This window comes from Aythya fuligula, chromosome 3, assembly GCF_009819795.1.
Source record: "Aythya fuligula isolate bAytFul2 chromosome 3, bAytFul2.pri, whole genome shotgun sequence".
Lineage (NCBI taxonomy): Eukaryota > Metazoa > Chordata > Aves > Anseriformes > Anatidae > Aythya > Aythya fuligula.
Window position 1 is genome coordinate 111,960,713 of NC_045561.1, and position 17,491 is coordinate 111,978,203.

Below are 17,491 nucleotides of genomic sequence, written 5' to 3' on the forward strand. Positions count from 1 at the left end.
TGTGAATTCAGAAGTAATGGATCCTGAGTGATAAAGTGATAGAATTAGACTTAATGCAGTCAGAGCTTCAAAATGTATGCTGAGTGCACATATAAGGATTATTTGCTTTATATATATGTATTTATACACACACACACATATATATATATATATGTGCTTTGTTGATATGTCTGAGTCATTCTGTTTTATCTCTACAGGTGATGAAGACCTTTTCAAAATCAAAAAGCCGTCCTTTAATGAAGTAACCTTTAGAATTCAAAAGAAGAAAAGCCTGCTGCCTGCACAGAGAGAAGCAGAAGAAAGCAAAAGTAAGTACTTCTATTGTTAAAAGATTTTCTACGTTAGTTTTATGAAATCAGTAAATTAAGAGTATTGTGTCAAGATTGTTAGATGTTTTCTGTTTGTTGTTTGAGTCTAGGATGATACTTGCAATGTTACTTTACAAGCTTATAATTTTAATGTTTCTACGATTTTTTTTTTCCCCCGTACTGACCTTGCTAAAAGAGGGTTACAACTTGGGGGCTCTTCTTGAGAAGAGCTGAGTATGCAAAATCTCTGTAAAATATCAACGTTAAAAATGTGACAAATGTATCTTTCAAACTGTAGTAACTATTCAATGCTGGTTACTGTCGGTTAACACTTTCTCTTAGTGCAAATATTGAGATCAAATGTGAGCTTAGTAAGATTTTGTTTGGTGGAGCTTAAGGGAAATCTTAAACTTTGTGTTATTAAACCATTTGCTATTAAAATGTGGATATCTTAATTGGATACCATCAATAGCCTTGATTGTTCTGTTAATATTCTAAGTGTTACTGAATAACAGTAGAGTTTCTTAGTGGGATTTGGGGTTTGTCTCTTTTAGCAGTGTGTCTAAGATGTTCTCTTCCCTTCTATTTACCTTTTTGACACTTGTGGCAATTCACAGATATGTTGCTAATGCTGCTGCTAGATAAAAATAAACTAGGATGAGATACAATTTCCTTTGTGGTTCAAATAAATCTTCAGTAACTTCTTGTAAAAGTATGCCTTACTCTTATAACTAGTGGCACATTCTGTTGTTCAGTAGTCTGATGACTTACTGAAGATGTAGTGGCAGATGAAGAGAAACTAGTGTTTTTAAAGAACTCTAATAAAATCAGAGACAAGACATGCATGAATCTTTACAACTCAAGTACAGACTCCCTCATTGTTAATGCTAAAAACAATCAAGCCACCCCCCTTTATGAAATGAAGCTGTGACCTATGAAGACATAAATCAGATGTCAGCTGGGAGCTCATGTGTTGCTCTTGTGTGTACAAATGTGCTCTGTCTCTTAGAAGAATGTGTTAGTTCAGGGCTGCCACAGATGCTTCAATTCCAGATTTAAATGAGATTTGGGCTGTAAATAACTGTATTGGAATGTGTGAAGGTTTGGCCTGTTTTGATAAGGATGGGTGAAAATAGATGTGTGACCAGTCTTTGGTCATACGGTCCAAACAGTTACTAGTAACTAAATAGTGACTTAGTAAAATAGTTAGTGGCACATCACATTTCAGCAGCCAAAACTGAAATCATGTCTTACTTCTTTCACTTAAAGCAGAAATCTGTGACTTGGAGCCTGGAACTGGTAACAGTGAAGACACAGATGAAGAGAAGAAGGAAGAGGAAAGTTATTCTTCACAAAGTGAGGACAACAACAGTGCAGACTCTGAAAATGAATCCACTCCTCCAGGGAGGAGAAAGGATTTATCACCAGGTCAGTGATGGATGTATTTATTTTTTTTCAGAAGTAATACTACAACTTCTTTTGTTTGAAAGTACATGACAAGACGAGTGAGATGAATCCCAGTAAACTGAAGTCATGTAAGATGTAAGCATCTTGTTTCAGCTGAGTTGTGCTTCTGAAAGCACAGGAATAGTTCCCCAATATTTTTGACTGCATGTGTTTGTGGTTCTGTGTTAATTTCAGGAAATGGAATAAAAATTATAACCATTCCTTTTGCAAGAAAGGCAGTGAAAAAACTGCTGTCTAATGATGTATAATTCACTTTGAGATTAGAATTTAACCTCATCTATGCTGTCGTATTTGTAAATTTTGGGTTTCTTTGTAAACTGCATTAGTTCAATAACTTCCATCCTTTGAAGGGATGGAAAGAAGGACAACAGGCTAATGATTATTTGAAAGAAAAAGTCTGAGTTTTGTTTTCTGGATGGAGCTGCTTTTTAAGGCTGTCTTTCCACCTGCTAATATTCACTTACAATATTATATGGTAAGGTTCCAAGAAAAATATCTTGTCCTGTATTCAGAATTGTACAGTGAACTTGAATTGTGGTGGTTATTGACATTAGGAACAATACAGAGCATTACTTGGATTTTTTTTTCTCTTCAATGCAGTTAATATCCCCAGTGCCGCCTGTATTGAGTCTGCTCGGAGGAAACGTCACTTAGCCAGGACGCAGGCTGATTATCTTCCACTGGATGTTTCAAATGGTCATCAGGTTTCTCGGAGAAGAGAAAGCAGTGAAGAGAGTGAAGACGAGTCTGATATGAAGAATCTCAGTTTTGCTCCGAAAATGAGAACTCTTAGGCAGAGAATGACTGAACACATGGGTGAGTTCAGGCCGTTTTTCCCATTGGCTGTGTTCTTGTTTTGCTGACATCTGGAAGAATGAGAGAACTTGCTCCTGGGGAGTCTTGGCAAAAGGCTGTAAAGTTGATGCTTGAGTTTTATATGAGACATTTACCTGCTTTAGATTTCACTTATGTAGGGGTGCAGGATGCCTTGAGGAAAAACTTTTACAAAGATTCTTGACCTTGTTGACTTGAAGGAAAAAAAAAAAACCACCTTGTTGGAGACATCATATTTAAAATATATAAAACTGGTGTAAGAACAATTGTCCTATGGAAACTTTCTAAATCTTGTTTCCTACTTACTCTCCATTCTACCCAGTGGTCTTTTCACGTTGATGTTATGTCTCTTGAAAATGTGGAGGAAAAAAATAATCCCTGAACAAGACAGTCCTTCAGAAGTAAACAAGCCTATTGCACACAAAGCATATGTGGCACTTCCACTGGTTTTTAAACTTGTCTGGCTGCTTGTGGTTTCGTTTATGAAGCACTGGTTTGCCATACTTGTAGACTAATTTTGTTCTTATTTGAATAATGGTTATAAGGATTGCGTAGCTATGAGCTAATTCTGTAATTCTAATCAATGCTAATGAGATACTTTTGTATCTGTAGTAGAGCATACATTTTGGAACACTCAGGGATTTGCTCTATATAATGTCCCCTGTTACAGTCTAACTGTACTTACATTTTATATAACTTTGCTTTGAAACATAAGTGAGGTGTTTGTGCTCCTGGTACTGCCGTATTAGTTGTCTGAAAAACAGTATGTAGAGAAAATTAATATTGATATCAATTCTACGAATTCCAATTGCCATTTCCAAGGCTTCCAGTTTCAAAGTCCTTCATGTGCAGACTTCTCATCTGCTATTTTTTGTGTACGTCACTTCTCAGTAATGGCTGTGGGAAGTGGTGTTTTTGAGGGAGGAGGAGTATTGGTCAGGGAATAGGGAGGTAGGTAAGGACTTAATTACTGTACTAATGATTGTTTTTACTTCCAGTGTCTGTTAGTGATGAGTCAAGTGAAGATGAAGCACAAATGAAGTGGGAAGAACAGCAAATAAAGAAAGCTGTCAGGCTCTCTCAGGTGATATGTGCTTTCTTAACCACTGAAAGTTGCTTTTTGCTCATAGGCTAGAGAAGAGAGCTTGTTCTGGAGTGGTATCTCCTTTCTGCCAAGTCATAAGAGATTTTTAGGAAGTTAGGTGCTGGTTATTCCAGGAAAAGGTGATAATGACAATTTGTGATCTCTGCATTGCTGTTCAGAAGAAGGGTATTGTAATGCCTTGAGGGGTTACCAATTTGTGAAGGAACACCTTGGGAGAAGCAGAGATGAGCCCAGGGATTTTGACAGCAAGATTTTTCACATACTGCAGTATAGAAAGATGCAAAGTCAAATTGGCTATTTCATCAATGCTAAATTGCTCTTGTGTGGCAATCAGAGGCTGTTTTTTTTTTTTTTTTTTTTTTTTTTTTTTCCCAGTTAGGCAGAATGGTCTTTTTTTTTTCTGTTAAATAACTGACAAAGGTGTTTTCTGAGGAGGTTTTTTTTCTGGCTTAAATCGTGTATTCTGGATCAGACTAGGAAAATCTGAATGTCCCTTTTGAAATAAAAAACTGGTTAATTGTAGAAAACACTGCTTGTTAAATAGGAGTAGTCAGAAGATTGGGGGAAAGTTGCATCGATCTTTTGAGTTTCAAATCCAGTGTGATTGGTCCTCATGCCCCACTTGTTTCTGCAAAATCCTTAATTTCTGCTGATCAGCAAATGGCAAAAACTGTTGCAAACCTTGTTAGTCATGCACTTGATTGCTTCAGTTAATTGTGTTTTGGTCAGGCTTTAACTTACAAGTTTCTACTGTTTTAGAATGTAGTATGTCTTGTAAATTATAAGCTAAAATGCTTGGAATCCTTTTTTAGTTACAATTACAGTCAAGCTGAGTTTTCAGAATGAAAATTCTGTCCTTATCGCTGCTTAACTGTACTTCATGATTTCTACATTTTATGTATAAAATTGTAGTACTAGTGAGGTCTCAGCTGTCGTTTTGTATCACTAGAGTGATTAAGATACTCAGACCAAGAAGAGAGCAACTTTAATGCACCCTAAATTACAACTTATTTTGTGCTGTTTGTTTATGTATACTCTGTATTGATGCAATGTATATACAGTTCTTATATTCAGTTTTCCTTGCTTTTGTTTTACAAAAAAAAAAATTAATCCTTGAAATATGTATGTTTTTATCATATGTCTTGGATGTTCAGATTGTCTCGTTGATCTCTAAAGCTGCAGAGGCAGAACTTGTATAAGTTGTTTATTAAACTCATTAAATTTGTCTTAAAAATTAACAGTTACAATTCTTGCAGGAAATTTACAGTGATGCTTCCCTGTGTAAATCTCAACCAGCTAAACCCAAGTTTGATACCTCTGTTTCCTTACCACCTGTGAGCTTGGAAATTGTAAAAAAGCGACTGACTGAAAGGTAAAAACTGATTTTAGAATTAACTTCTGAGATGTCTGTGTTCATTTTGTTGCAGAAGGAGAGATGACAGCTTGTTATTCTTTCTCCTGAATATCGGAGGATTTCTGGATTAACATGCCAGTTATGTCTAGCACAGTGTTATAAACTTTTAACTTAGCAATGCTTTGTTGTTAGAGTATATGGACTTTTCAGTAGCATTATATTACCTAGAATAAAGCAGCGGATCCTTGTGCTTGCTAGTAGTTCTTACAGGAGTATAGGTACAACATTAACTTTGCCAAGCATGGAAAACTTCAACCAGGGCAGATGCAGCTGGCTATCGTATCCCTCTCACACTGATTACCAGCTATCCTATCCTTCTCACAGTGATCACCAGCTGCAAAAATAGCTTAGTATTTCCTAAAGCAGCAGCACAATCTATGCAGCCTGTTTAGGACCTGTCTTGATGGGACTAGATCATCTTTAAAGGTCCCTTCCAAGCCATGTTATGATCCCCTTAGTTTGCAAGCTGTGACTTCTCTTCAGCTATTCAGCAGCTGCTGTATGGGCAGCTGAAATGTCCCTGGCTGAAGGTGTGAATCTGGGTGAAGGTGAACACCAAAAAGGTGTTTGGGCAGGACAGCTGGGGTCGGGCATCCCAAGGTAAGCCATCCCCTGTCATCCTTCAGAGCCAGCTCAGCCAGAAGCAGTTGTGGACATACTGACATGTGCTATAGTTTTACAGAATTTGTTGCCTAGAATCAATTTAATGTGATATCACTCAACTTCTCATGGTTTTGGGAAGCACGGTGTATTGAGGAATCTAGGTAAAATGTCAGTGGTGCTTTCAAAACTCAGATAAGTGACATTTGATTCTCCAAAGCACAATGCTTGCCCACACCCCATACTCTTGCAAGTGCTGGCGTGCGTTTAACTTCCAATGCTTCTTAGCTCAAATACAAGTGCTATTCTTAGCACAGGCAAATGTTTTATACTTTATTTTAGTGGGAAAAATGTTTTGGAATGCATTAACTGTTAACTTGGCAATATTTTCTGGGTGTTTCTTTTTTAGGATAACATCATTGCAGGATGTGCACTGTGCCCACCAGAGGGAGTATGAAAAATATATGCAGGACATTGAAAGTTCAAAGATGACTGTCGAGGAACTGGAGAAGAATTCAGATGCTGCTTTGAATTACAAATTCTACAGGGGCATGAAGACATATGTAGAGAACCTGATAAACTGTTTGAATGAAAAAGTATGTATCTTTTTTTTTTAAATCATGATAAAGGTGCATTCTTTCAATGTAAGATGAGAATTCTTGTAAAAAGGACACTACCCAATTACAAACTCAGAAATTTGAATACAACAGGAAACAAAAATAAAGAGAAACAAGCCAACCCTCACCATGACCTAAAGTAATGATCAGGCTAGTATACGTTTACTGACTTGGGCTGTGGTCTCACCTAGAGTTTGGTGGATAAAACCAAAACCTTACTGGAGGGAGTTTTGTGTGTGTACAGTAACTAGAGTGTGCTGAAGTTGAACAAGAGGTAGGGCTTAAATTCACATTCGGGATCTCAAAATGTATGTGACTTCTGTTATGTAATAGAGGTAATAAGGATTTCATGTTAGGTTTGAATTGGGATTGATTTAGTTGAGCAATGTAGGGATTTGTCTGTTATCTGCTCTATCTGTTCCCTGAAACATTATCTATATAAAAAGAGGAGGAAAGGTTTGGACGTGGGGAGAGGCTGCCTAAAGTTCAGCTTTAGTGAAAGTGTCCTGTGTAGACAGTGGTATCAAATCTATTTTACATCAATTGCATTGCAACTGTGAGTCTTTTTGTGTAACTCTAAAGAGAGCAAGTGCTTGTTAGTATTTCTCTTTTAATGGCTAGTGGCTCAAAGGCAAACTGAAAGGAAACTAAGTGTTACACAAGTGTCCTGTTGAGTGCTTTTCCATAAAGTCTTACGTAATTCTGTGATAAGCAATTTAATTTATTTTTCAGTCGTAATTTAAAAAAAAAAAAATGCCTGAAAACCTCCAGTGAGTAGGAACTTTTAGTCTTTAGTACTTTGGTTCTAACTTTACTGCTGTGCTTGAAAATCAATGGAAACACCTTGTTCTTTCTTTTTTTCATTTTATTTTATTTCAAACCTGATTACTGTTTGCTATATTTCAGCTGAAATACATTAATGAGCTGGAATTGGCTGCACATGCACTTCTTCAGCAACGAGCCATGGCAGTGTTGAAACGAAGGCAAGATGAGCTGAAAATTGAATCTGCTTATATTCAGCATCTGACAAGTTAGTATGAAGTCACGAGTTACTTTCTTATTGAAACAGTCAATCTTTAAGCAGAAATACACAGTTAATTTTTGGATGGTATTTTATTCTTACTTTTCATCTTCTTTCCTCATCTTCTTTCCTCTTCCATTTGTCAGTAACCACGTTGCACTATATCTCAGTTGAAATCCTTACCTCAGCAAGGCCTGTAATGTTTTCTGATATAATAGTGAATATAACATGACCAAGTACTAATTTTGGCTTATTAATCCTGGCAATTATCTCAGTATTTGAAAGGAGACATGGAGTCAGTTTTCTAGTAGGTCTTAAGCTGGGGAAAGTAACAGGTCCAGAGGAGGGCCATGAAGTTGATCAGAGGGCCGAAGCACCTCTGCTATGAAGGAAGGCTGAGAGAGCTGGGGATGTTCAGCCTGAAGAAGAGAGATCTCCAGAGTGGCCTTATTGCAGCTTTTCAATACTTAAAAGGGGTTTATAAAAAAGATGGAGAACTATCTCTTGCTAAGTCAGATAACTGGACAAGGGGGAATGATTTTATACTAATAGAGGAGAGATTGAGATTAAAGGTTGGGAGGCAATTCTTCACACTCAGGGTGGTGAGGCACTGGCACAGGTTGCCCAGAGAAGCTGTGGATGCTCCATCCCTGGAGGTGTTCAAGGCCACGTTAGATGAGACCGTGAGCAACCTGATCTAGTGGCTGGTGTCCCTGCCCATGGCAGGGGGTTGGAACTGGATGATCTTGAAGGTCCCTTCCTAACCCAAGCCATTCTGTGATTCTCTGAAAGCTTGCTGGCACAGGGTTCTGCCACTTGTGAATCTGTGAAAAAGCAATGCGTTTACTGGGCAATGTGACTTTACATTAGGGTGTCTTTAAGGCTCAATGTACGCTCACAATACAGATTTCAGACTCTTCAGTGACAATTATATGAAGAGAAGGACATGAAGAAAGAAGCTTTTCTGTGTAAGGATTTTATCCAAAACACAACTAATCTTTTAGTTGCTGTAGGAAAAGCGATAACAATTTTCTAATCTCGTGTTTTCTTTCCATGCTGATGGCATTGTTTGTGTGCAGTGTGAATCTTTAGCTGTTGCTGTTTAAAAAAACAAACAAAAAATCCTGTTTAAAGCTGTTTAGGCAAAGCAAACAGCGATACACTTGGAGGTTCTGTGAACAGATGGAGGCCAGATGCACCAGTTTCTGGTAACAACCAGCCATGGATTCAGTGCTCTGACTACACAGGACAAAAGGCTGATTAGAGAACCAACGGCATGTGTAATTTTGTAAAATGGTGTGGTAGACTGACAGCAGGTGCTTAGAACAAAAGAGTACTTGTTTGTGTCAATAGCAGCTATTAATTTTTTTTATTTTCAGTTTATTACAAATGGAACTGTACTTGAATGTTTAACAGAGCTTTTAATTGTTATGTTCCTAGTTGTGTTTTAATTTAGTGGAAATGATGTTTTTTCTTATACTGGAATACTTGAGAGTAGGATGCTTTTTTGTATGTTGTGCACACACCAGCCAGCTGATACTGATACAAATGAATGTCCAAATAGAAAATGCTTCGAGTTTTTATTTCTCTGTTGGGCTGAAGAATCAGAGTATGGGTAATTTGGATCACACAAGGAGACACAAATAACAGGAGATAGTGAGGAACTGACTAGTCTTGAAATTGCAATACAATAATCTTGAATAATGTAAATTGGGGATTTAACATCCATTGCAGTGTTGGAACTAAAACTCTGAAGTTATTCAATTTATTGCAAGTTTCATTTTTTTAACATACAGGCTAATTAAGTCCCTACACATGCCGTTCGTGCTGCTAGGAGCAGATTGTGGAAGACAGTTCTGTTTCCAACCAGGACTGGGAAGCGGTGATTATTGGCTGGAATGTTTTCAAACCCCCTTCCATCAGCTGTTACAAAGGAACAGCCACATGTGACTATCATGCATTTAACATGCAATATTTGCTGTGCTTTACCCTGGAGACTGTTACAATTTTTGATCAGGAGGTTTTGTTTTCTTTGGTTATTTTCCAGATGAAAAACAATAGGACGAGAATCATTTTTGCATTTGAGAAAATAGGAACTCTTAAATCATACTCTTTTCTTTTGTCTGTTTCTGTCTTCTGTTAGCTGGGAAAGACAAACCAACTAATGGCGGATTGGAAGGTGATGAAAAGATGGAGATTCTGAAAACATGTGAACACCGAAGGTAGCTATTATGTATATGTACAGCTAATTCTGATAAATGTGTGGTACACTAGCTTCCTGTAACTAATCAGTGATGAATGTAAATCTGCAGGATTACTAAATAAGATTACACCCAAAAAAATGTATTTGCCTTCCAGAGCTCAAAGCATTTGGAAAATCTATTTATTAATGTAATTCTCTCCATTGCTAATTTAGATTGTTTTATTTTAAAATACCTTGTTTTTAAGTATGGCTGATTACAAAACTATGCGAGAGGAGTTTTTTCTCTCCCTGGTGTAATAGGTAATACTGTGACCTTATTCAGAAATACGTTTTTGTATTATTGCATAAGTAACAAAAAGAGTCTGCGATTACTGTTGCTGCTGGGGGGGTGGTGGTGGTGAATGAAGCAGTACAACGTCAAGCCTATCCTCAGTCAGTGTAGGCTAGATACTACATCTTGGGTTTTAGTGTTCAGAGACTGTTTTTCATCCATTCCAATTCCAAATTTCTTACTGCAAAGCATGGTTACGAGTCAAAGTACCAATGCAACTGAGTTTCAAAGCTTCCAGTAACTTAAAAAGCAGCAATGTGCTAAAAACCTCTTAATTAAAGTGAACCATTACTGCTAATTGATATAAATACGTGAGGTATTTATGCATGTCATTTGCATGACATATACAATTTCTATGTGACATGTAAGCTGTTGATTTTGCAAGCTGTTAGGATGCTTGGTGCCATGGCAATAGCATTTTTTGAGCTGCCACAATTTTTATGTGGGCTGTTGCACAAGCTATCTGGAACCACAGTGACAGACTGTTGAGGGCTCAGTAGTTTCCTACGTACTAAGACTGTCAGAGGTAGTATCTCCAGTACCATGCTAGATGTCTGGTGTTCCAGGTGGAATGAGTTGTTAGAGCCCTCGGTAGGGATGAGGTGTAGTGAAGGTTCCTGTGTGGCGATGAGGAAGATGAGACGTTCTTGTAACCTCCTTTATGTCAGCTCACAAAGTACCTCCTTGTTCCACAGTTCTTGCTCCTTATGGTTAGATAATTACTGGTGCTTCCCCACTGCATTTCCTTAAGTTTTTGTTCTCACCACATGTTTTTAGTGTATTTCTGAACTCGGATTGTTTTTCAATAGCTTCCTTCCACATGTACATGGGGAATGGTAACTCATGTGAGTTCATTACAAACACAGGACTTGCAGACGGCAGGTGAGAGAGCAGTCACAAAAAGCTGATCACCACGAAGGCATGTCAAGTGACGATGAGCTGACTCCAACAGAGGTGACTGAATTCCAGGAGAGCAAAGGTTGGTGCCAGTCTTGATATGACATATGATAACAAAATTTGTTTCCTGTTTTTTAAATGATTTTTCAAAGGAAAGTGAAGAAATACTTGTGAATTGTATGTCATTTCTTCTATGCTACAGAGAAGAAATGCCTTCAGACAATTCTGACTAATTACTTGGGTAGAATAGATATAAGGTTGTGTTTTTTGTCTAATAAAATTGTTTTCTGAAGATGGAATGAATGAATTTTAATTCAACGTTTTAATTGCCTTGAATATGTGGGTCAGGAGGAGCTGGGAAAAACATAATTTTTTTTTCTGGATAACAGCGGAAGGATTTTCAGGTCTGAAATTGCAGGAGTCTGTGATACAAAGTTGATACAAAGCGGATGTATAAAACTGTGCAATAGTTCATAAAGAAGTCTGTCTTTCTGTGGTCTTCTGTTTTGTTTTTTTTTTTCCTGAAAAAGGGTTTTCCAGAGAGCCAATTTTAAAACCCATTTCAGTGTAAGATATGTGAAAAATAAATGACAATTGCAATTATCATATAAATACTTATGTCCTATAGATTCATAAATTATTCAGCTTATGCCTCAATAAATTGTGATTGTTTCTTTTTATTCCCAATGAATATTATCCATAGATAACATTTTAGAGGATAGTAGGAAAATCTTTGAAGATGTACATGCAGATTTTTGTGACATCAGAAAAATCCTGTTGAAATTCCAGGAATGGAAAGAGAAGTTTCCTGACTCTTACTGTGATGCTTACGTCAGTTTTTGCCTGCCTAAGCTTTTAAATCCATTGATCAGAGTTCAGTTAATAAATTGGAATCCTCTTGAGGTAGGTGCATCATCAAACTTCCTTTTCATGGAAAAATTGGTTGTATTATATGGCAGAGATGACCTCTAGGTTTCTGGGTATTACACTGAAGCAGTGGACAGTGCTCCATAAAACCTGTTATGTTTCTGGTCTGTGCTGTCTTAGTAAACTTGGCTTTTCTGCTTTATTCGTTCTTGGTAGTTGGTGAGCTCTGTGAGCATTTCTGGCAGCTCAGAGTATGACAGGGCAGAGGCCTGCTCTTTGCAGGGAAGACTTCTGGATGGGAACATTGTCATTTGGGTTGTAGGGGCATTCCAGAGCTTGAGATAAAAGTATCTTATTTAGAAGGAGAAGGTCCGTTTCCTTCTGCCAAGTCATTTTTGTATATGAATTGTTTTAATCTGTACTAATACAAAAAAGAGGTGTAGCTCTTCCTGTGCATAGCACAGCCATTAATTTCTAATGATCTCAGAGTTAGAATCTTCTTAACTTTCTTCCCCTTATCCCCTGGCCCTTTTGCACCATCCCTTGTAAAAAGAATTCTCCGGAGTTCTTTGAAGACAGCCCCACTGTTTGAATTCTAGTTTTAAAACCAATTTTCTTAACTTGTTGTTTTGGCCCATTGGATAAGGATGGATCTAAAACTAAGTGAGAATCTTTGTGGTATCACTGGATGTATTTTTGCATGGAGCTTTTCTTTTCAGTCCTGACCAGCTGACAACTAATAGGAATGATCTTTCAGCAGAGTTCTACAGACTTGGCAGAGATGCCCTGGTTCAGAGCTGTAGAAGAATTCAGTAATGCCGAAAACTCATCTGAATCAAAACGGGAGGATGATCCTGATCAAGAAGTCTTGCCTAGAGTGATTGAAAAAACTGTTCTACCAAAAATTGCAGGTATGTTAAGGTTGTCTTGAAAATGTTTGTGTGCTGTAAGGAACCAAACAATAAGTGATAACTATCAGATAATGTTAGATACCTAATCATTCCAAGATATAGTGATTACATGGTTCCACAGAATAAGGCTAAAGTAGCCTCTTGTAAGATTATTGTAAATGAGAGGCTTAGCTTTTTAAATGTTAGCTTTCATTATGTTTTAATGCCTTGAAACTAGAGCAGAGAACCACTTGGATATTATGAATTTAAGAAATTCCTTTGTTTTTCAGCGTTTGTACAGAATGTGTGGGATCCTTTATCGACTTCACAGACTGAGAACCTTGTACAGCTTTGCAGAAATATCTTTGAAAAACAAGTCCCGTCCAAAAGTGAAGGCAGAAAAGCGAAAGAGGTAAAAAGCTCCTGTGGTACTGAGAAAAGAAGAACTTCATCCACTGTCCACACTTACTATGCATGCTCCTATGTGCACTTATAACATTGTCCTGAGGTTTTTCAGTTCTGATTACTTGTTTCGTCACCTCATAGTAAGAAGATTTAATAGTTGACTTTCACTAGTCTGATGCTGTCCTTACTGATGGTGGTAGAAGATGGGATATTTCTAAGGCAGAAATCAGCCCCTGTTCCTAGAAAAGTTCTGCCTGTACATATCAAAACATCGATCATAGATCTAATCTTTTTGCTTATGACAATAGCAATGGTTAGAAGTTTCAGTTTTGCATTTAATTATCTTTCAGAATCTGAGATATAAATGCTAGTAATACTTGTGTTCAACTTGTAAGATTTTTTTAAGTAGCCATTGAGTAGAAAAAAGAGGATTCCTCTTTGCTGTTCTTCACAGCAGAAATCTTAAAATTTAAAAATCCCCAAACTTAAAATGTTCTCAATTTAAACACATTCCCCCCAAAACACATACTCTCCTATCTGTGGTGATTTTTATATAGAATTTCATGGCTACAAGGTAGCAGGAAATAAACAAAACAAAAAAACAACAATCATCTTAAGGGTTATCCAAAAGGGATGGTTTAAAGCTGAGACTTGCTGATAGTTCTTTAATGTAGCTGTGATCTATGTTTTATATGCAAGTGGCACCTATATATCTGTGTTACGTTCCTAGATTAACAAAATTGAAATTGTTTTAAATGGAAGGTGAAGTCTTTTTTCTTGTGAAGACCTTTTTTTTTTTTTTTTTTTTTTTTTTTCCTTAACAGGATTTGATTAAGGAGGTTGTCCTAAGGATGAAGAAATCTATAGAGGAAGATGTTTTTATTCCTCTGTATCCTAAAAGGTAAGCTGACTCTAGGACTTTTACCTCCCTTTTAAATTTTGTTTCTGTATACCTCTTCCTCACAGATGTAGGTGAAATATTGTAGATATTCATCAGCAACTAATGTGACAAACATGCATTCTACTGTTCCATTGTAGGAAAGGTTATGAAGCTTTACTCTTGTTAGGAGTTTGTAAATGTGGACTCCACGGTGGACTTGATGCTTATTTGTTCCTGTAACTAAAAGCTCTCCAGTACCTGAGGTCCCGTCCCCAGTCTGGTTTTGCTGTAGCAATCTACAGTACCTGAGGGCCTGGGTTATTTTTAGGTGGTCTTTTACACCTGCTGCTCTTCATTCCTTATGTCATTCCTAAAATAGGGTTTATATTCTTGATGCTTATTACTGAACACACTTTCAGAGATGGGAATGAGGTGTTTCCAATTGCTAATTTTATCTGAAATGATTTTATAGTAGTTGTATTATAATGTGCTTAAAGTGACAGCTGTTTTTCTGCACCTTTAATTCTGGTTGTGGTGGTCACTACTGGAAGAATTTCCATAATTGTATATTCCTCAGTGTTTGAGATCAATTGTCTGCTTATTTTCTTTTAAAAACCAAAATCCTTATTTCACCTTTTTTCTTATTTTCATGACCAGCACCGTGGAAGACAAATCATCACCAGGTTCAAAATTTCAAGAAAGACGTTTTTGGTCAGCTGTTAAGGTAAAGAAAAAATACCTGTAATGTATTTTCAGACAAATCTGATTCCTGAGAGATTAATACAGTAGCTATTTTTCTTGGTGAAGGATGTATTCTTTTTAGCGACCCACATGTGATGATTTAAAAAACTAGAAATGAGCACTTTGCTTACCCAACTGGTACATATTTTGCAAGAGACTTTGATTTGACCATCTGTTCTGCTCTTTTTTTCTTTCCCTTGGGTGCATCAGCCAGACCTGGTGGCATGGCATCAGATCAGTTGGTCATTGTCACTCTGTTAACAGGTCTGTTCCCTCAGTACATGCCTACAGCACAAATGCTGTCCTTACTGTAGGATATACTCACTGCACATTTGTTTAAGTCCCTCAGTGTAGTTTTACTTCTGGAGTGCTAAGCTGGGAATTTCTGAATGCCTGTGATTTAATTCCCGCTCAGATCTGCCTCCTTTAGGGAGTCTATTTGTACTAAAGATGAGACTTAGATGCATGAAGGGATAAAAGTTTTTAAACTGATTTACCATGCTCTCAGCCACCAAGTATGCATGTTCTGTTTTTTCATCAATACAGCTGCTCTCCAATGTTCTTCTTTGGAATGGGATTGTACAGGAAGACATGGTCCGTGATTTGGGACTGAGCAAGCTGCTGAATCGTTACCTTCTTCTGAACCTCTTAAACACACCACCAGGGCCAGATAACATAGAAAAGTGTACTAAGGTAAGGCTTTTTCTCATGAGGACAGGATTAGCCTGAAGATGGAGTGTCACCATGCACCATTTAAGATTTTTTGCCTGATCTTGGTGTGTGAAACATTTTAGAGCAAATGTTAGTCTAAGGGTTTTTAAGAATAACTACTTGTAATGATAATTTTGGTTTTAAAGAAAAAACATTCTACTAATAATGACTGAACTTGCCAAAAGAAGACCCTGTCAGAAGTAGTGGGACTTGGTTTTATTGAATATTCTTTGACTCAACAGGTGGTTGTGTGCCTCCCAGAAAGATGGTTTGAAGATCTTGGAAATGGATCAACTCTCCCAGAGTTACTGAACTTCTGCCAGCATTTGCTGCAGTGTGCACGTGTGCTCCACAAGAATAACCAAAGGTATGTGTGTATCCCTTGGGATTCTGCACTTCTTCATATACTTCATGTTAACATGTTGTTTGAGGCTCTAGATTTTGGGTCCTGCTACTGATCAATGTATCTGGGGCACCCAACTACAGGTGGTGAAGGAGAGATGCCTGACTCTCTGAGTACATTTTAAACTTATTAATGTTATAGCAACACATTTATGTACTTTATCAATTTTTTGTATCAATTTTTCATTTTTTATAGTGATGAAACAAAAGAAGTTATTCTTCTGTTGGTGAAAGTCAAGGCTCTGCATATCGTTGAAGACTTCATTGAAGAGTACAAACTTGAACATCTTAAATCCATAATTGGGAAGTAGGAATTTCTGAAGCAGTGTTTAAAATTACTGAAACAAGCCTGATATTCACACTAAAAAAAGTTCTGTTTAATTAGTGGACTCTGCCTACCCAAAGATGTAGTGGTGATCAGTTGACGTCCCTGTTTTATTGCTAAATACTCGAGGATATTTTTCCAAATATATTCTACTGCCATCTACTCGTAAGTTAAGGAGTGTTTTAAAAAATCACAGTTGTCAATGTAAACTGCAGACATCCTGAAATGTACGGCAATAAAGCTTTATTGCTTTACCCTTCTGGGAAGGATTGTAGGCACTCCCTATCTTTCCAGTAAAGTTTATCACTGCTAGAGAGCTGACACCTTTACAAGCTGTTTTCAATATTATATTGCTAACTATCACTCTGTGTCAGCAGCCATTGAACTCTTCTAACTTGTCTGCAGAAATTTTGTAGGGTTATCGTTTAGGTTGTCCATAGTGGAAAAGAACTGATAAAGTTGCAAGGGTTTTGACGTTGACAGAGAAACAGAGGAAGTCAGTGTGCAGTGAAGAGTCTGATCAATGTTTACTGATGGTAAATGGGGTGTTAGTGAGGTAAGAAGTTGCACAATGTCTGGGGAAGAACAAGTGTAGTTAAGATAGCGTGTGCCTTATAGGGGAGTTTTGTACTTGATCCAGGCTGAACTTGTGTGCACACACCTGGAGTTGTCACACCTTGATTTATCAGACTCCTAATAGACCTTCATTGTGAGAAGGATAAGCACAACCTCCATGACCTTCTAGTAACCACCTTCTAGGGAAATCTCTTTTGTTTCCCAGGGTGAGATCCTGAACCTTATTTCACTGTACCTGTATTAGATCTCTCATGTTTTATAACTCTGTATATTTGCAGTATTAATGCAACAGAATATAAAGGATGTTTTCTTGTAGAAACCCTAAAGCATCTCAAATTCTGATGGGTGTTTACTTGCAACTGTATCTCCAGAATCTTATGGGATGAGAATTTCACTCTTGTAGGTTTGTTTTGTTTTATTTTTTAATGGTAAAATATATTTTTGTAAAAGATTTTAATTGTAAATAGTTCTGATCCGTGTTACAGACAAAAGATGACTTTTAAAATAAAACCAAAACAATTATTTTGAAAACAAGTTAACAGTTTTGTTATGTTAATGAGCCTCTACAGTTCAATTCTTTAACATGTGACAGGACTGGTACGTGAAATATGGAAAAAACTTTGGCACTATGGGCCCCTCATTACCTTCAAGAATTAGGAGTACTATGCAAATTCTGCTTTCTAATAATTGCATTTTTATTTTCCTCTGAGTATCACAAAAAGCTACTCTGAAATCAGCAGAAGTGTATGGTTTTATTCTTTCTTGCTTTGTTTTATCTGGTCTGAAGCTTGCTCCTCAAGAAGCTACTAGGAAACTATAATTGATGTTCTATTACAATAAACTCTGTAGATGTTGCTTCCAAGGGATTAAGCAGTACTTGTAAGGACTTATAATAAT

The 17,491-nt window shown here is 37.1% G+C and overlaps 1 protein-coding gene across 1 annotated transcript; it reads left to right on the top strand.

Annotated features, from left to right (window-relative positions):
* The first annotated feature begins 2,458 nt into the window (after window positions 1-2,458).
* Window positions 2,459-17,323, top strand: GCFC2 (GC-rich sequence DNA-binding factor 2). Its single transcript, XM_032185069.1, has 15 exons — window positions 2,459-2,591; window positions 3,608-3,693; window positions 4,971-5,086; window positions 6,138-6,324; window positions 7,252-7,375; window positions 9,510-9,588; window positions 10,767-10,879; window positions 11,501-11,700; window positions 12,425-12,575; window positions 12,845-12,966; window positions 13,784-13,860; window positions 14,497-14,563; window positions 15,127-15,273; window positions 15,534-15,658; window positions 15,890-17,323. Exons 1-15 carry the CDS (start codon window positions 2,528-2,530, stop codon window positions 16,002-16,004), a joined length of 1,773 nt encoding a protein of 590 aa, XP_032040960.1. The 5' UTR covers window positions 2,459-2,527; the 3' UTR covers window positions 16,005-17,323.
* Window positions 17,324-17,491: the final 168 nt, after the last annotated feature.

Coding starts and splice junctions, on each gene's coding strand:
- GCFC2 (XM_032185069.1), top strand. CDS start 2,528: ATGAAGAATCTCAGTTTTGCTCCGAAAATGAGAACTCTTAGGCAGAGA. Junction 5,087..6,137: donor AAAAAGCGACTGACTGAAAG/GTAAAAACTGAT, acceptor TTTCTTTTTTAG/GATAACATCATTGCAGGATG. Junction 11,701..12,424: donor TAAATTGGAATCCTCTTGAG/GTAGGTGCATCA, acceptor ATCTTTCAGCAG/AGTTCTACAGACTTGGCAGA.